The sequence below is a fragment of the Neophocaena asiaeorientalis genome, unplaced genomic scaffold (genome assembly GCF_003031525.2).
Source record: "Neophocaena asiaeorientalis asiaeorientalis breed wild unplaced genomic scaffold, Neophocaena_asiaeorientalis_V1.1 scaffold140, whole genome shotgun sequence".
NCBI classification, from domain to species: Eukaryota; Metazoa; Chordata; class Mammalia; order Artiodactyla; family Phocoenidae; genus Neophocaena; species Neophocaena asiaeorientalis.
In genome coordinates, this window is record NW_020173729.1 from 2082079 (window position 1) to 2102258 (window position 20180).

At 38.1% G+C, this 20180-nt stretch overlaps 1 protein-coding gene across 2 annotated transcripts in view; it reads left to right on the forward strand.

The window, feature by feature from the left end:
* The window catches only part of WDR89 (WD repeat domain 89), a 23266-nt gene extending 7121 nt beyond the window's left edge, over positions 1 to 16145 (forward strand). Inside the window, exons 1-2 of one of the 2 annotated variants that reach the window (XM_024750800.1) lie at positions 11793 to 11813; positions 14428 to 16145. In XM_024750800.1, the coding sequence (XP_024606568.1) occupies positions 14458 to 15618 (1161 nt within the window). In that variant the 5' untranslated portion in view covers positions 11793 to 11813; positions 14428 to 14457 and the 3' untranslated portion in view covers positions 15619 to 16145. Of the gene's footprint in view, positions 1 to 11792; positions 11814 to 14427 lie in introns of those variants that run through there. The other variant, XM_024750799.1, reaches the window with a different exon arrangement.
* The last annotated feature ends 4035 nt before the right edge of the window (positions 16146 to 20180 follow it).

Sequence of the window (20180 nt, forward strand, 5' to 3'; positions counted from 1 at the left end):
TTTTTTTTTTTTTTTTTTGCGGTACGCGGGCCTCTCACTGCTGTGGCCTCTCCCGTTGCGGAGCACAGGCTCTGGACGCGCGGGCTCAACGACCATGGCTCACGGGCCCAGCCGCTCCGCGGCATGTGGGATCCTCCCGGACCGGGGCACAAACCCGTGTCCCCTGCTTTGGCAGGCGGTCTCTCAACCACTGCGCCACCAGGGGAGCCCACCTCTTTTCTTTTAGATTGACTTTTTTTTTTTTTTTTGGCTGCACTGCAGCGGCATGTGGGATCTTAGCTCCCCGACCAGGGATTGAACCCGTGCCCTCTGCATTGGAACCACAGAGTCTTAGCCACTGGACTGCCGGGGAAGTCCCAGAGATTGACATTTTATTTTCCTAACTGATCAGAGATTGACATTTTATTTTCCTAACTGATTTTCAAAAAGCAGATAAGTTTAAAATTTAATTACTTCAAGTTTTTCTTTGCTGGTTTGTGCTTTTGGATTCTAAGAAGTCTTCACCTAACCCAGGGTCATAACTTCACTGCTTCTTTCGTAGAAGTTTTGTAGTTCTTGCCCTCACATTTAGTTCTATGATAATTTTGAGTGAATTAATAGTGCTTGTTCAGACCTCTCCTTTGTTTGATGTTAATAAGCCACTGCAGTGTTGGGCCTGGGATGCTGGAGGGCTTTCCTCATTGTTCTTCTCCGCTCACAACTTTTAGCAGGCACTGCTGGCATGTGCCAGATAGGGGATTTCTCACCATGCTTTTTTTCCTCCAGCAGTAGACTGTTGATGCTTTTTACTCAGTGTGAGAATCGTGATGGAGGCAGAGGGTCATTCTCCTCCGTGATGATTTGTTTGTTCTTTCACATGTATACATCTGTGCATAATCACGACTCACAGAGTTCTCCTGCTTTCTTCCCCAGTCCGGATTCCCCCAAAAGATAACCAGTGTTCCGATTGCCACCATTGTAGATTTGTTTTACCTGTTCTTAAACTTTGTATCAGTGAAATCCTGTAGCAACCTTTTGTGTTGGGCTTCTGTCACTAAACAGTTCTGAGATTCGTCCACCTTGCTGCACGTACCAGTGGTGTGTGGGTTTTTGTTTTGTCTTTTGCTGTGTATAATTTTACTGTATTAATATACCATGGTTTATAAAGACTGTTTAAACAATTGGATAATTGTCTAATCATCTAATTAATCATCTTGTAATTATCCTGAAAGCTTGTAATTATCCTAAAAGTAACATGCCAATGGTCTATTCACTTTGTGGCTGAGGCCAGAAACCTAAGAATCATCTTTGACAATTGTTCTCATACCCCTCTTGAAGTCTAATGAGAAAATGCTGTTTATTCCTCTTTCATAATTGTGGCCTGAATCCAGCCACTTCTCCCTACTTTCGTATCTCTTGCCCAAAATCATGCACAAGCCTCTTTACTACTTTCATTCTTGCCCTGGGTCTGTTTTCCAGTCAGCAGCTGGAGGAATCTCTTCACAGACGTTTCTCACCTGCTGTCAACCTGCAGTGGCTTGCTTTCTCTCTTGAGAATAAAATCCGAAGTCCTTACCGTGGCCTGCAAAGCTCTTATCTGACTGCAGCTACCTCTTCAACCTTATTTCCTACACCACTTTCTTTCTCTGACTCAGTGTTAGCCGCACTGGCCCACTTGCTATTTTCCTCTGCCCAGGAGAGAAAATTATCTTCTGCCCATTTTTGGATTGGGTTGTTTGTTTTTTTGATATTGAACTGCATGAGCCATTTATATATTTTTGAGATTAATCCCTTGTCGGTTGCTTCGATTGCAAATATTTTCTCCTATTTCAAGGGTTGAATTTTCGTTTTGTTTATGGTTTCTTTTGCTGTGCAAAAGCTTTTAAGTTTAATTAGGTCCCATTTGTTTATTTTTGGTTTTATTTTCGTTTCATTATTTTTCTCTTGGTTCACACGGTCCAATAATTTGCTCCCTCATTTTATTCTGGTATCGGCTCAAATCTCACCTCATGAGAGAGGCTTGCCTTTAATGACCAAATCTAAAAGGCTATTCCTGCCCCATTTCTTGCCTTACCCAATATTATTTTTTATAATACTTATCACTATTTTCATTATTATAATTAGTTATTTGTCTATATATCTGTCTGTCTCCCCACTGCTCTTTGTTGAGAGGAGGGACTTTGCTAAATCCACTGTGTTTTAGGCCTGTCATGTTAGCCATTTGAGAATCGTTTCTGAATTATTGAATAGGGATTTAATGATTTTTTAAAAATATTTATTTATTTGGCTGCGCCAGGTGTTAGTTGTGGCATGCGGGATCTTTAGTTGCTCCATGTGGGATCTAGTTCCCTGACCGGGGATCAAACCTGGGCCCCCTGCATTGGGAGCATGGAGTCTTAGCCACTGGACCACCAGGGAAGTCCTAGGGATTTAATGATATTGCTTATCAGTTTTTAACTATAACATAATATTCAAGTGGATTGTTCTTTGATAATGTTAACATCATTCTATTATAGGTCATTACTCTTTTTATTCCCCCTCCCCCTTCCCTTTTTTTTGCAGTTATTACAGAGAGCATTTGCTTAATTTTTAAAAGCATCTACTGAGAATTAGAAAAAGACGTAGTAAACATAGAGTACCAATTCAAGAATTGGATTATTCCACATTGCTACTATCTGTTCCAAATTAAGACATCTGGTGACTGAAGAAGTTTGGTTTATTCTCTGTTTGGTTAACCAGCTGGTTGTTTTGGAAAGGCAAAGGCAGTTCATTGTTCTTGTTGAAAGAAGCTGGGTATTCATAGACTTACTATAAAGGGTGACTTTTGGGTGAAAGATTTACTTGAGAAACTGGATATCTCAAGATGTTATTGAGGAAAATGTCTTTGTTTTTTAAAGATACTTTGAATGTTATATCTGGAACCTGAAGGATAATCTCATACTGCATGAGAGTGTGTGTGTCATTCCTTCCCACCCCCTCCCTCTTTTCCTTGGTAACAAATTCCTGCACTTTAAAAACTGTGCTCTCCCTAAGAATTTTAGTGTATTTAATGCATGAAGTGCCATATGTTGCTGCAACCAGTATCTTGAACATTCGTGTGAACAAGAATAGTATATTCAGGCTCGCTAACCAGGATTAATTTACAAAGACATTGTCTCAGTCATTAATGAATATGATATTTAAAATTACATTGAAATTGTAGCAGATGTCAGTTTAGCATACCTTCCACTAAATATGCAGCACTTCTGCCCAATTTAAAACAAATGGTTCTTTGATAGATTGTTTCAAGGCCAATTATGTGTCAGTTTAAAACATACACACAAATTTCTGTAATTTTTTTTTTTTTTTGCTGTACGCGGGCCTTTCACTGTTGTGGCCTCTCCCGTTGCGGAGCACAGGCTCCGGACGCGCAGGCTCAGCAGCCATGGCTTACCGGCCCAGCTGCTCTGCAGCATGTGGGATCTTCCCGGACTGGGGCACAAATCCGTGTCCCCTGCATCGGCAGGCGGACTCTTAACTACTGTGCCACCAGGGAAGCCCTCTAAATTTTTGATATAAAAGTTTTCTTAGAAATGTTCTGCAGAAGTTAAACCAATGCATGCTTTTTATCCCAAGGTATTGATTTCTCTAGGGCATACTGGTAGTGCATATGAAGGACTGTTCTTTAATGTCCAGTATAGAACTTTTGTAGCTAACATTAGATTTTTCCCACTTGCCACTGACCTTGCCACTAGCACATGACATTAGACATTAGCAGCTACTGCTTCCAAATGCTCTGCTAACACGACATTGAAACTTGAAGAGTACTAGCCAGGTATTTGTAGATTGTCCCTCAGTTGAGTTTGTTTGACGTTTTCTCAAGATTAGGCTGGGGTTATGAATTTTTGAGACGAATGCCACAGAAGTAAGCTATCTTTCTCATCACATCACATCAGAGGGCAAGTGACATCAACATGACTTACTACCAAAGATGCTGACCTTGATCAGTTGGTTAAGGTGGTGTCTTCTGATTTTCTCTAGTTGAATTTACTATCTTTTACTCTTTCAATACTCTGTTCTTTGGAAGCAAGTAATTAAGTCCAGCCTATACTCCAGAAGAGGAGAACTGAGCTCCACCTCCTGGAGGAGGTTGTATCTGCTTATATTAGTTGGAATTTTTCTGTAAGGAAGATATGTCCCTTCTCCCTCATTTATTTACTTACTCAATCATTTATTTTTATCAGTATGGATTCATGGGTGTTTATTTTATTGTTTGACTGCTTTTTTGCTCAAACTGGTCTAGAGTGACCAGTGGGAGATCTTGGCTCTTGCGTCTTTTTTTTTAAGCACTTTACTTTCAGGCACTATTTGATGCTGTAGGCTCATCTTGTATTTTCCCTGTCCAGACCCAATTTCAGGCCATTTGTCCAAGGAGGTAAAAGGGTAGTTTTAATTTTTTGGGGGGTATAGTTGATTTACAATGTTGTGTTAGTTTCAGGTATACAGCAAAGTGAATCCGTTATACATATACATATTTTTAGATTCAAGGGTATTTTTAATAGGGTAGATCTTAAGCCTTTCTGATTGGTACCTAACTAAAAGATAAGAATTTTGGAGTTCACTGAGAACTTCTTTCACTTCAGTGAAACTATATCATCTTCTAAAACATACTGAAGTTCATTTGCTCTTTAGAAATGTATTTTTCATTAAAAAATTAAAAATGAAATCTTAAAAAGCACCCACTCGGGCTTCCCTCGTGGCGCAGTGGTTGAGAGTCTGCCTGCCGATGCAGGGGACACGGGTTCGTGCCCCGGTCCGGGAAGATCCCACATCCCGCGGAGCGGCTGGGCCCTTGAGCCATGGCCGCTGAGCCTGCGCGTCCGGAGCCTGTCCTCCGCAACGGAAGAGGCCAGAACAGTGAAAGGCCTGGGTACCACAAAAAAAAACCCAAAAGCACCCACTCAATTTGATATGTCAGTGGTTTATTCAGAATTGAGAGTTGCTGATTTGATATTCATGTTCATGAAATTTTGCATATTGTTTCATTTTTTAAAAATAGTTTTAATATAAAAGTAACAGAATGCTTTCATTTTTAAAAGCTGTAGAATGGTATTTTTAAAAATGTGAATGTGAAATGAAATAAGGCAAATCACATGAAGTTATTAGAAAGAAAGGAAATCAATATTTGCTTATTTTCTTCATGCCAAGAATTATGCCCACTACATCCCTCTGCTTTGTGTTCCTGTGTCATCCTCTGATTATCTCTGTCCTTGTACCATCACCCTATAGTGTAATTGTTTACTGGTCTTTCTCCTAACTTCTTGAAGACAGCAAGTATGTTTCTCATCTGAATCTCCAGCATTTAGCACTGTACTTGGCTATAAAGGGTGCTCAATATCAAGTATGTCCATTTCTATCCCCATTTTAAAGATGAAGAAACTGAGGTTGGGTTAATTTGTACAATGATGACTTTGCTAGTTTGTGGTAGAACAAGGGCTTGAAATTAGTATGTTTTTTTCTTAAACGTATTGCTTTTTTATTGTACCACACTGACAGATTATTGACAAGCTGAAAATTACTTCACTGCATTATTTCCAAATTGACAATCTCTGAAAACATTCATAAGAAACTGGTAACATTTGACGACTCCTGGGAGAAGAAAGGGGCTTGAGGACAGAAATGTTCTAAGATATTAGTTTTGGAACCTTTTGAATTTTGAGCCATGGGACTATTTTAGAAATTCAAAAATATAGATAAATTTTAAAAATACACAGAAACTTAGCAGATAGAGTTTTATATTAAGTTTTAAAATATTGTAGCATTTCAGAGGTTTGTTTTTTGTTTTGTTTTGTTGGTGTCTTTAGAATGAGGGATCCTACCATTATTACTGAGCATAGGTTTTTATAGTCTTCTGACAATTCCTTTGTGTATCATATTTTTTGGAATAGGTGGGAAAGGGGAGAGGATAGAATGTTCTAAAGGGAACAAAAGATCAAAGTCCCCATCTTTAATATGAATGACATTTGACTTTTTAAAGTATGTTCCCTAAATCTTTATTTGTAGGAGCCTCTTACATTAAGTCAGTACTTGGTGATAACACCCAAGACTTTATTTGATTATCTCTAATTAGTTAGGCTGGTTCTGGCTGCATTAACAAAAACTCCACTGCAAATTGACTTAAATAGTCAGAAAATGTTGAATCTTACACACATGGAATTAAAGTTCTTTCCATCAGTTGGATTGGGAACCCTTTAGAATTAGCATTCCACATGTGAACAGATTGTAGTTAGGAGGGGAATACATGCGTGGACTGGCAAAAATGTAAGGTTTCTGAACAATTACTGGTTTAAAAGGATGGCATTACTATGGTTAGGTTAATCAGGATCCATCCCTGGTGCTACAGGCAACTGAAACAATGTTGATGCCACATGGAGGGGGAAGAGGGGTGAGTTGGAGGGGTTCCATCATACTAGATGTTCTCCACAGTTTCTTAATTGCCCTTCAAATAAAATACAATATATGTTTGACCCCTCCACTACTAATAATAAGTTTTGAGGAATGTAACTGTTCGTGGTGGATAATGGGTTGCATAGGGATGTCTTTTACTATTCTTTATTCCATACAAATTCCATAATAAAAAATGGGACACAAAAAAATTAAAAGTGATGGCTGCTTACTGTAACCTTTTTCTGTGTTTGTGTGTTTTTTCAATCATCCTGCTCCCTTTTTTTAAAATAAATTTATTTATTTTTGGCTGCATTGGGTCTTTGTTGCTGTGTGCAGGCTTTCTCTAGTTGTGGTGACGGGGGCTACTGTTCGTTGCGGTGCGCAGGCTTCTCATTGTGGTGGCTTCTCTTGTTGTGGAGCATGGGCTCTAGGCGCGTGGGCTCTAGAGCACAGGCTCAGTAGTTGTGGCACACGGGCTTAGTTGCTCGGCAGCATGTGGGATCTTCCTGGACCAGGGCTCAAACCTGTGTCCCTTGCATTAGCAGGCGGATTCTTAACCGTTGCTCCACCAGGGAAGCCCCCACCCTGCTCCCTTTCTTTCTCCTCTGCTTATATGTAGAATTAATATGTAATTCTTCCTCTCAAAGCCTAATAGGCATATTCCTTAATTAAAGTTGACACTAATATTTTAGTACTTACATGGAAAAGGAATAGCATAGAATTGAAATGAACACAGGTTCACAGGTTTTAAAGTTACAATTTGGGTTTCAAATCAAACTCCCCCTGTTATTACCTATGAGAGCATTGGCAAGTTAGTTTCTCTGAACTTCAATTTCCTCTGAAAAATGGTGATAATGATACCTGTCTCATAGGGTTAAATGATTAGGGTAAAAAAATTAGATGTATCGATAAGTTTCTAGCACACTGCCTAGCATTTGTTGAACTCCAATTACGATTATTTTCTTCTCTGTGAGACTCAATCATCCTAGCCCAATTTGATAGATATGTTAGCATTATTGTAGTTAAATTATAAGTGTGGATTGTGAAGTTATTAGAGCCCATTCCTGAATGACTTTTCCCATTTAGCTTCTCCCTGCATTGGGGATATTAGCCGAATCTCTGCATTGTGCAATCATCAGAGCTAGTTCCTTGCGGTCAATGGGCAGTATTAAATTTCAGCTGTGGGGAATTAGTTTTTCTGACCCAAGTCTGTTAAATTGTTTCAAAAGAAAACTAGTCCTTTATCCAATGTACTGTTCAAATACAACTCTTATTCTTTAGTAGTAAAAATGTAATAGTATTTGTTGCTTATGCTGGCAGATCTTTCAAGTATAATGAACATTTATTCATACCTGAAAGACAGAGATATATCTATTTCTAAGGATACTGCTCATTTCTGACTTCCTACAAAGTAATATGCCAAAGACTTTTAGTATAGTGCCTTTTGTAATCAGTAGTTTCTAAATAGGTATAAAATGTGTGTTTTCGTTTAATGCATTTTTTCATCTTGTTTAAATGAGAAAGAAAGCTACTTCCTCTTCCATCATGGAATGATTTAAGCTAACTAGGCTGTCCTTCAGATTTCATATTCAAACTTGGCCAATTCAGGAATAAGAGCAACACCTCGTTGCAGCTAGATGTATTTAGGATGTACTTTATATATAGAAATAACATTTTATTGGGTTTATTTTAATAGGAAGTAAAATGAAAGAATATTTTGATTGATAAAGATAACTTAAATTTTACTAAGGCAAAAGCCACAAAATAAATACTTATGTTTAGGGATTTTGTTATCAAGTAACTAACTCTTTATTACCTAAGGACAGTTCTTCAGATTAGAGATTAGTCAGCATTTCCCTTCTAATGTGTTTCAAGGTGGCAGTTCACCAAGAAGTTAATATTTTCACCCCCTTGAAGCTTAGCCTAAGGTGTTTGTTTTAGGGTGTCTTTCTAAACGTCTTCCAGCTACTGCATTATATTCAGACATGAGAATTCTGTATCCCAGTAAAGACCACAACAGCAGTGGTGGTGGCTTAATGCCAGGACACTGCTGGGGGTCTACTATTTCCTGATCTGTACCAGGTGGGTCAAGATGAGATATTAGTAGTTTTTTCAGAACAGTTAGGCCAATATTTAAATTGGGTTATGGTTGCTCGCTACATCTACTAACTCAAGGACAAGGAATTTTTTTTTAATGAAAACTCTTTAGCCAAGTGAACCAACATAGCTTTAGACTCTACTAAACTTCCTTTACCTGGACCTCTTCTCCTTGTCTCATGTCAGTGTTGGGAAAGTAAAACTGTAATATGATCCAACAGGTAGTGGCGGTAACTCCATCCATTACTTTCTCTTTTCTCTGCTGTTCTCTTTTGGCTTATCTTCATTTCTCTTCTTTTCTCCTCCCTACTCTTTGCTTTAGTACTCTTTTCCGTCCCTGTCTTTTTGTCCCCTCTTTCATTTGTGTGTGTGTGTGTGTGTGTGTGTGTGTGTGTGTGTGTGTATTAATATAAGAAAGGCTCACTCTACATCCTCAGCTCTCACTAGCCTGTTGAGATCTAGAATGCTAACTAAGCTTCCTTTTATGCATCTAACAGAAATAAATAGAGAAAAGATTAAAATTATGGATAATCTTATTTGTTTTCTTTATATGTTTTTGTTAGGTTGAACTATATGAAGTTGTCAGTATTGTTTTGATCTACAGAAATAGATTGAACCTTATAGTTCAATATACTCTTAGTAGCCTTCAGCAGAAGTGAGATTTAGAAATGGATTGGAAGGGAGATCAGCTCGGTGCTTTGTGACCACCGAGAGGGGGGGACGATAGGGAGGGTGGGAGGGAGACGCAAGAGGGAGGAGATATGGGGATATATGTATATGTATAGCTGATTCACTTTGTTATAAAGCAGAAACTAACACACCATTGTAAAGCAGTTATACTCCAATAAAGATGTTAAAAACAAAAAAGAGAAAGAAAAAAGAAATGGATTGGAAGAGAGCCCTGAGTAGGAGAGTTGGCTATTCCCCAGAGGTTCTGGCTTAGAGAGCTGGGTGGATCAGAGTGTCGTCATGGTGCCAATACCATTGACCAACATGGAGAACATTGAGAAGCATCTTCTGATTTTGTTTTTAAGGAGAAGGTTGGTGGGGGCATAAATAATCAGTTTTACTTTGAGGTGTAGTGGGACATGTTCGAGGAGAAATGGCTAGTAGACACTTGGAAATATGGACTTGTAAATAGATGAGCTCATTGGCACTTAGGTGGCACTTGAAAACATGAATGTCAATGAGGTTGCCTTGTGAGAATGTCAAGTGATAAGAAAAGAGAGCCTATGGCTTATCTTGAGAACTGGGAAGTGGGTCATACAAAGAAAACACAGAGAAGGGCATACATAGAAGTAAAAGGGTTTATTCATCATTTTAGAATGATCCATTAGTATATTAAATTAAAATTAACTATGTAGCCTTGGAAGTTATATTTCAAATATGATTCACTTGCATATTAATGTGTTAAAGCATAAGCCAGAGGTTTTCATCTTTTCCCTAAGAGATTAAACTATTTTACTCTTTGTATCTATGGACAAATGAATATGAGCTCTATAGCATGAGAGTGTTGTAGGAGCTACCTACCTTCTAACATCTATCTTTTTTTTTGAAGTACTATGCTGCATTTAAACAGTGTGTCAGGTGGACAACCATTGAGATTGTTACCATTACTACTGTCTTAAAAGTGTTTGTTGTAGCGTTCCATCTGGGCCCACTCTGCCTGCCTCATCAATCCCCAGAATCCTTGCAGGGGACTGTTCCAGTGTGAAACAGACTCTCCAGGCAGCACTGTGGAGGGAAGGAGTACTGCACTACTATCCTGCTTGGGGGTGGCAGTGCATAGTCATAGTCCTATAACTTACTATTAGCTTAAAAGTCACATTAAACTTTCTTATTGTTTAAAATCTGATATTTAATATGCAGAGGTCAATATGAAGCAGTAGCAAAGAATTGTTTCTTTTGTAATCTCATTAATACTTTGACTAGTATTTCAAGAATGGGCAGTTGTTTCTATCTGGAATTAAAAAGGATTTTTCCTTGAAGTGTATAGGCAGTACACTCTTAAGTGAACACACATTTTAGGATGTATTTGAAGAGCTTGTAGTAAAAAAAAATTAAGTTAAATAAGTTTTTTTTTCCACAGCTACAAATTCTTTTTCTATATTTCCTTTTTGTACTTTATTTAAAGTACTGCTAAAGAATGCCAGGGTTTCCCTGGTGGCACAGTGGTTGAGAGTCCGCCTGCCGATGCAGGGGACGCGGGTTTGTGCCCCGGTCCGGGAAGATCCCACATGCCGCGGAGTGGCTGGGCCTGTGCGTCCGGAGCCTGTGCTCCGTGACGAGAGAGGCCACAACAGTGAGAGGCCCACGTACCGCAAAAAAAAAAAAAAAAAAAAAAAAAAAATGCAATATTTTTAAAAAAAAAAAAAAAAAAAAAAAAAAAGAATGCCATTATTTTACTAATTTCCATAAGCACAGCTCCCCCTGCAAACACACAGACACATGCAATATCATTTTAGATTTATTCTGTTTCTCCTGGAAGAACTCTTCAGCTCTTAATGCATGAAAGTTGAATCAATTATTCAGTCATTTATTCAACAATCATATTGATAACAAAAAAGCAAGAAAGAGTCAGGTAATAAGTTCACCTCACCAGTAAAATCAGGTTTTTAAAAAATATTGAGTGAAAAGAGCAAATTGCAACAAAGATACATATAATTGTGATGCCACTTAAAAAATTTCTTAACCATAGGAGTTGTGTCTATAAGGTTCCATTTCTTTAAATAAAAAACTGAGGCAAATATGGCAAAATGTTAAATCTGGGTAATATGTACAGTACTTGGGTGTCTGTTTCCTTTTTTCTACACTTCTTTGTATATTTGAAATATTTCATAATTAAGCATTTTTAATTTTTTAATTAATAAAATGGGCAGTATGATAGGGGGGTGACAGGCTACTTTAGGTTGGTTGATCAGGGAAGCTCTCTCTGGGGAGATAACAATATTGAGACCTGAATAACAGGAAGGAGTTACACAAAAAAGGTACAGAAAGTATTCCAGGCAGAGAAGCAGCTATTGCTGCAGTCCTGAGACAGAAGCAAGCATGACATGTTTAAGGAGAGAAGGCCATTTTAGCCTATCTGGTTGTAAAACCAACAGTTATGCTGTAGAGATAAATGGTCATTTAGTCTCAGAATACTTGAAGCATGCTCACCATTTTCAGACTTATTCTTATACAGAGTTGTTCCATTTAGGGCTTACATACTAATTGTGATAATGACATATCAAAAGCACACAGAAGCTGGCTGCCTGAGGAGTTTCTCAGTGGTCAAGTTGGGGACAGTTTGAGCACCAAGAAGAATTTAAGTAAGTGATCAAACTTGTTATTGTGAGTCTCTATGATGTGATGCAATAGGAAGTACCCAGGGCTTCCCTGGTGGCGCAGTGGTTAAGAATCTGCCTGCCAATGCAGAGGCCATGGGTTCAATCCCTGGCCCAGGAAGATCCCACATGCTGCGGAGCAACTAAGCCCATGCACCACAATTTGAGGCTGCGCTCTAGAACCCATGAGCCACAACTACCGAGCTCACGTGCCACAACTACTGAAGCCCACATGCCACAACTACTGAGCCTGTGCACTGCAACTACTGAAGCCCACCTGCCTAAAGCCTGTGCACTGCAACAAGAGAACCCACCACAATGAGAAGCCTGCGCACCGCAACGAAGAGTAGCCCTCGCTTGCTGCAACTAGAGAAAGCCCGCACACAGCAACGAAGACGCAATGCAGCCAAAAAAAAAACTACCCAGCATCACCTAAATTTTATCCCTGATAACAGTATTAAACTGGAATCTAATCATGAGGAGGAAACAATTAGAAAAATCCAGAATATGGGACATATTATCAGACAACTGGCCTGGACTTTAAAAAAAATTCAGTGTTAAGAAAACAAAAGATTAGGGAGGTGCTCTGTGTTAAAGTATTTAGAAATGAAGTGATATTTTGTCTGCAGTTAGCTTTCAAATAGTTCATCAAAAAATGTGTGTGTGTGTGCTTATAGAGATAGAAGAAAGCAAGTTGTTGAACCTCGGAGGTGAAAGGCTACGTGTGTGTGTGTTCGTTGTACTATTCTTTCAACTTTTGTAAGTTTTTAAATAGTCGAAATTTAAAGTTTGGGAGGATGCTTATTCTTTGTTTGAACCCCAATGCAACTTTTAAATATTTTTTGCCTTTTGGTTTAATTGTTTTGTTTGGAGCCACTCTGATAGATCCAAGTTCTTCCCCATGTGGTGTTAGTGGTATTGATAATGGTAATACTGGTCATTTTTACGTAACATTTGTTGAATGTGTATCATGATAGGCCAGACACGTTATTTCAGTTAATCCTTCTAACAACTCTTGAATTAGTGTTCATTTCTCCTTGTAAAGACGAAAAGACAGACGGTTAAAACGCTATCACTAAAGCAACAGAAAAAAAAGCATTTCGTTTTAAGAATGAAAATGTGAATTTGTGAGGCAGGCTAGAATATTCATTGGTGAAAGCAAGATAGAAAAGTTTGTGATAAAGTCACTAGGCATGCATATTTTTCTGGCCTTGAACTTGTTCTGTATACAACCTACCATTGAGAGGCAATCTAGCGTGGTGGTTAAGAGCAGAGTCCCTGAAGCCAGAATGCCTAAGTTCAAAATTGCATCTCCAACATTTACAAGCTGCTACTGCCTGAGAAGCACATCTCCAGAATTCCTACTGGGTACCTCTATTAGTTTTTTATTGCTGCTGTAACAAATTACTGCAAACTTGGTGGCTCAAAACAACATAAATTTATTATAACTCTGGAGGTCAGAAGTCCAAAATGGGTCTCAGTGGGCTAAAATCAGGGTGTTAGCAGGGCTGCACTTTCACATGGAAGCTCTAAAGGAGGCTGTTTCCTTGCCTTTTCAGCTTTCTAGAGGCCACCCAATTATTGGCCTCCTTTACCCAAACCAGCAGTGTGTCTCTCTGAATCTTTCTTCCATAGTAACATCTCCCTCTGACTCTCATATTCTGCCTGCTTCTTCTACCAGTACTTTTAAGGGCACTGGTGATTACTTTGGGCCCACCCAGATAATCTAGAATAATCTCCCTATTTTAAGGTCAACTGATTAGCAACCTTAATTCCATTTACAACCTCAATTCCTCTTTGCCATGTGACCTAACATATTCATAGGTTCCTGGGATTAAGGCATGAACATTTTTTTTTTTATGAATTTATTTACTTCTGGCTGTGTTGGGTCTTTGTTGCTGCGCGCGGGCTTTCTCTGGTTGCGGCGAGCGGGGGCTACTCTTTGTTGCAGTGCTTCTCATTGCGGTGTCTTCTCTTGTTGTGGAGCACGGGCTCTAGGTGCATGGGCTTCAGTAGTTGCGGCACGCGGGCTCAGTAATTGTGGCTCACAGGCTCTAGAGCGCAGGCTCAGTAATTGTGGTGCACGGGCTTAGTTGCTCCACGGCACGTGGGATCTTCCCAAACCAGGGATCAAACCTGTATCCCCTGCATTGGCAGGCGGATTCTCAGCCACTGCGCCACCAGGGAAGCCCCATGGCATGAACATCTTTGAGGGACCATTCTTCTGCTAACACATCTATGTTTAGATTCTGTAGTTGTTAAGGCTGCTGGGGCCAGGTGAAGATGATCTCAAAGTGGAGATCCTGGCTAATGCGGAGGACTGTGTGTAGGACCAATTATTAGGTTTGAGCTGAAAGGAATTACTAAGCAAGGTATGTACATGTTTTAAAATTCTCTTACTGTCAGTAGATTCAGTATATAAAAAGTGATTGAATTAGAAGTAGGCAACTGAGTTTTAGTTACATCATGGTAGGGAAATGATTAAACTATTAGGTTTTAGTTCTGTTGTTTTGTGCCAGCTCTCAGAGGGAAATGTTCTTGATTTAATCACAATATAGAGACGCTTTGGGTTTAATTTTAATTTTTGTTTTTATTACAGATTTTTACTACCCTTGGATGCACTCCTGATATGGAGAAGATTGAGGAACAATTTGCTAATTTGAACATTGTTAAACGTTCCTCAGAAACTAAAGAGCCTACTTATCTGCTTGGCATAGACACATCAAAGACTGTACAAGCAGAAAAAGGAAGCTTGGTTGCTGTTTTATGTTCTAATGGATCAATCAGAATATATGATAAAGAAAGATTAAATGTACTACGAGAATTTAGAGGATATCCTGGACTTAATGGAGTCAAGTTTGCAAATTCCTGTGACAGCGTGTATTCCTCATGCACTGATGGCACTGTAAAATGTTGGGATGCTCGATTAGCCAGTGAAAAACCTGTCCAGCTGTTCAAGGGTTACCCTTCCAATATTTTTATCAGTTTTGATATCAGCTGTAATGATCATGTCATTTGTGCTGGTACAGAAAAAGTTGATGATGATGCATTGTTGGTATTTTGGGATGCAAGAATTAATTCTCAGGATTTGTCTACTACTAAAGACCCACTTGGTGCATATTCAGAGACACATAGTGATGATATCACTCAAGTATGTTTCCATCCCAGCAATCCCAACATGGTAGTCTCAGGTTCAACTGACGGCCTGGTAAATGTATTTGATATTACTGTTGATAATGAAGAAGATGCACTGGTTACAACCTGTAACTCAGTTTCATCAGTAAGCTATATTGGTTGGTCTGGGAAAGATTATAAACAGATTTACTGCATGACACATGATGAAGGATTTTGCTGGTGGGATCTTAATCATCTGGATACCAATGAACCAATTACATGTTTGAACATCCCGGATGTCAGAGAAGTAATTAATGTGAAAGAAGGGCTTTTGGACTATTTGATTGGCGGCATATATCATGAAAAGACAGACAAATTGTTTGTAGTTGGAGGAACAAACACAGGAATTATTCACATAATGAGCTGTACGACATCAGGATTGGTCCATGTGACCAGGCTTCAGGGAGGGCATGCTGCTACAGTCCGTTCTTTCTGTTGGAATATGCAGGATGATTCTTTGCTAACTGGAGGAGAAGATGCACAGTTGTTACTTTGGAAACCTGGAGCAGTAGAGAAGACGCTTACAAAGAAAGACAGCATGAAAATAGCATCCTCTGTGTACCAGCGAGTTCGAGTTCATAGTAATGATTCTTATAAGAAAAGGAAAAAGCAGTGATGTTACATTGGGAGTTTACTTGACAGGTTTTATAGTTGCAAATAATTATTTCTGTGTACTACCTGTTGGTAGACGTGTTTAAAGCTCATATGTAAATAAAAACAAGCCAGTTAGCAAACAGTCCTGAAAAAATGTTGAGAATGGTTTAATTCAGGTCTTTGTGTATTCCAAAATTATTTTTTTTTAAGCCGCCATTTGAGTATGTAATCAGTGAGTTGAAAGTAAAATTACATTCCATTTTAAAAACCCATCTGTTGAATTAGTAAATGTTGAGTTTGAAGAAATAGCTTTGATAAAGGCTTTTTAGAAGTAGATGGCTGGTGTGACTTTATAAAACAGGTGGTTTGGGCTGTGTTTTTTAAGCTCAATTTTTTACATTTTAAATCATCTTCATTATTTATAAAACCAAATCAGACTGTTTCTTCATTCGAGAAGCTCCTACTTGCTTAATACATATAGATTACATTGGCATATTTAAATATAAATATTCTAATGAATTTAAATAGAATTAAACCTTTTCAGAAATAGTGATTTGCATTTATTTGAGAAAAGTATATTTAGTAAATATTTGCATCCACACTTTAATATTGTTGGTTAAACAGTAACCAGGTGTTTCACTGATGAAAAGGAAATTACCTTGCAAAATGCTTTTTGAGACTCAAAGTGAATATACAAAAACAAAAGTATTTATAATAGTAGAATGACTTTTTATTTCAAAATATTACAATATTTTGTGATAAAATTTTCTTCTATAGTGTTTGATCCATCCATAATTTTAAACTTGAATTTTTGTTTACTGCTAATTTTTCCATCCTTCCTTTTAAATATTCCTCTAAAGAATCTTAATTAAAAAGTTGATCCCTCTAAAGGTTTGGTATCTTATCTCTGAGACTGTAGCACTGGGGGAAATTTTTATTTTTCTATAGAACATTTGTAACTTATATTTAGATATGATTTAGCTTAACTCAAATGAGACTGAACAACAGGTAAGTTGTTGTTATATTAAATATATTAAAAATACATGTTTCTTATTTGGAGAGATTCAGCTATTCTTGGTATTGTCCAAACCATAAACCTGAGGGTAATATAGTACTTTTCCTTTTTCCCTTAACCAGTCAATCGCCAAGTCCTGTGCCATTCCACCTCCTAAAATCTGTCAGCCTGTTCTTTTGACTTTACCCCACCCCGGCACTACTGCCTTAGATAAGACTTTCATCATTTCTCTCCTAGATTACAGAGTCTAATCTGCTCCAGTTCATTCTCCCTACTACTTCAAGACTGAACATCGAAAACACAGATTTGATAATGCCTCATGCTGCTTAAAATCTTTGATACATTTTGATCTTTTGATAGAGGACTGTTTAAAATGAAAAACCATGTTTTCAAGATATTTAGGATATGAGACAATGCTGACTATGTTGTAAGTGGGAAAAGTTGGTAAAAAAGACTTTCAGAGACACTGCCTTTATGCAATAACAGGAAATGCAACAGGAGTTATAAAACAGGAGAGCTCTTAAAAATATTTAAAATTCAGAAGTAATTATTAGAGCTGTAAGATGCAAGTGAGGAAATACCTCTGAAAGAGACAGAAAGAGAAAAGATAAAGGCTGCAGGAGGGGTCTAATATCAGACTGATGGTGTTAGAAAGTGAAAAAAAAAAACCTTTTTAAGGGGTAGGAAGGGATTATTAAAATGAAATAACATAAGAGCCTATCCCAGAACTCCATTCTTTAGGTTGAAAGGCCCAACAAGGGTGTCAAGTGTAATGAATGAAAAAGACCCACACCAAGGCATAGCACTGTGAAGTTTTAGAACTCTAAGAATAAAGAGAAAATCTTAAAAGTTTTCAAAGAGAGGGTAAAAAACAATCACTTAGGAACAAGAATAACATCTGCATTAGACTCAGCAAATCTGGATGACAAAAAATGGTAGATCAATGCCTTCAAAGTTCTGAGGACATATTCCTGCTATCTGAACTTAGGCTCTCCAAATTCATGAAGATTATAGTAGATTCAAACTATTCAATCTAAACTCGGATTACAATAAATTTTTTTGACACATCCCTTGCTAAGTGAACACTTCCTTCTTGCTCTCTGAAACTCAGGAACCAAATTTATTTAGCTAACAGTATTCGTTGCTAACCAAACTCAATGGCTGAACCTAGGAAATAAAAGAGATTTGGATTTCAGGAGATACTTGCTTTTCCATCCTATAATTCTGTGACCAAACTACCCTCATGTTTTATACTTCAGGTTTAAAACATGAAGAGAAGTTTAAAACATTTAAGACATACAACATTTTAAACTTTAGTTTCTATGCAGCATTTCTCCAAAGAAGATATACAGATTGCCAACAAACACATGAAAGAATGCTCAACATCATTAATCATTAGAGAAATGCAAATCAAAACTACAATGAGGTATCACCTCACACCAGTCAGAACGGCCATCATCAAAAAATCTACAAACAATAAATGCTGGAGAGGGTGTGGAGAAGAGGGAATCCTCTTGCACTGTTGGTGGGAATGTAAATTGATACAGCCACTATGGAGAACAGTATGGAGGTTCCTTAAAAAACTAAAAATAGAACAACCATACGACCCAGCAATCCCACTACTGGGCATATACCCTGAGAAATCCATAATTCAAAAAGAGTCATGTACCACAATGTTCAATGCAGCTCTATTTACAATAGCCAGGACATGGAAGCAACCTAAGTGTCCATCGACAAATGAATGGATAAAGAAGATGTGGCACATATATACAATGGAATATTACTCAGCCATAAGAAGAAACGAAATTGAGTTATTTGTAGTGAGGTGGATGGACCTAGAGTCTGTCATACAGAGTGAAGTCAGTCAGAAAGAGAAAAACAAATACCATATGCGGACACATATATATGGAATCTTAAAAAAAAATTGGGAATAAAGACGCAGACCTACTAGAGAATGGACTTGAGGACGTGGAGAGGGGGAAGGGTAAGCTGGGACAAAGTGAGAGAGTGGCATGTAGATATATACACTACCAAATGTAAAATAGATAGCTAGTGGGAAGCAGCCGCATAGCACAGGAAGATCAGCTCTGTGCTTTGTGACCACCTAGAGGGGTGGGATAGGGAGGGTGGGAGAGAGTTGCAAGAGAGAGGAGATATGGGGATATATTTATATGTATAGCTGATTCACTTTGTTATAGAGCAGAAACACACCATTATAAAGCAATTATAATCCAATAAAGATGTTAAAAGAAGTAGAAAAAACCAAAACTTAAATATGAACACTTGCAAAATAAATAAATTGTTAATTATGGCAAAAAAAAAAAAGGCTCATCTAGGAAAAAATAAATAAAAGTCTACTGGAGGATGTAGTCCACAAAAAATAAGGGAGTAAATCAAGGGAGGCAACAGATACCAGAAATCAGTGTCCCAACCCAGTATAGTGGCAGGATAACATTTGCAGCAGGCCCACAATATTCAGTCCAGATTGGAGGAGGATGAGCTATGGGGAGGGAGATGTCCAGGGAGAAAAATGAACTGACGGGTTACCCAATGCATTTGACCATGGGGAAAATGGTATAAGCGGATTAAACTCACCAATTACAGGAGATCCTATATTGAAAAATTTTAAGTGAAAACCTTTAAAAATAAAAGTTTTTAAAAGATTAAAAAATAAAAGCAATAAATAAGATTCACTTAAAGGCATAAGTTAAAACATAAAAGGATGAGGAAAGGTAGACCAACCCACAGAATGGTAGAAAATATCTGCAAATAATAGATAAGAACTTGTATCAACTTATTTTAAAAAATCAAAAAAACTTGCCCCTCAGTAATAAGACCACCCAGTGACTTCCCTGGCGGTCCAGTGGTTGGGACTCCATGCTTTCACTGCGGGGTGTGCAAGTTCAGTCCCTGGTCAGGGAACTAAGATCCCACATGTGGCGCCGCCAGAAAAAAAAGAAAAAACAAATCTATTAAAAATATAATAAGACACCAATTTTTTGACTGGTCAAAGGATCTGAATAGACATCTCTCCGAAGAAGATATACAAATGGTCAGTAAACACAAAAAAAGATGTTTAACGCCATTAGTCATTAGGGAAGTGCAAATTGAAACCACAATGAGATACCATTTCACACCCACTAGGGTGAGTATAATAAAAAAAATATTGGTGAGGGTGTAGAGAAATAGAAAGCTTCATATACTGCTGTTAGGAATGCAAAATGGAATCGTTGCAGTCTGGCAGTTCCTCAAACGATTAAACAGAGTTGCTATTTGATACAGCAGTTCCACTCCTAGGCATATGCTGAAGAGTGTTGAAAACAGTCCGCACAGAAACTTGTACATGAATGTTCATAACAGTATTCATAATAACCGAAAGGTGGAAATCCAAATGTCCTGTCAACTGACGAATGGGTAAAAGTATATACGTACAATGGAATATTATTCATCCATAAAAAGGCATGAAATACTAATACAAGCTGCAGCTTAGATGAATCTTGAAAACATGCTAACTAAAAATAGCCACAAGGGCTTCCCTGGTGGCACAGTGGTTGAGAGTCCGCCTGCCG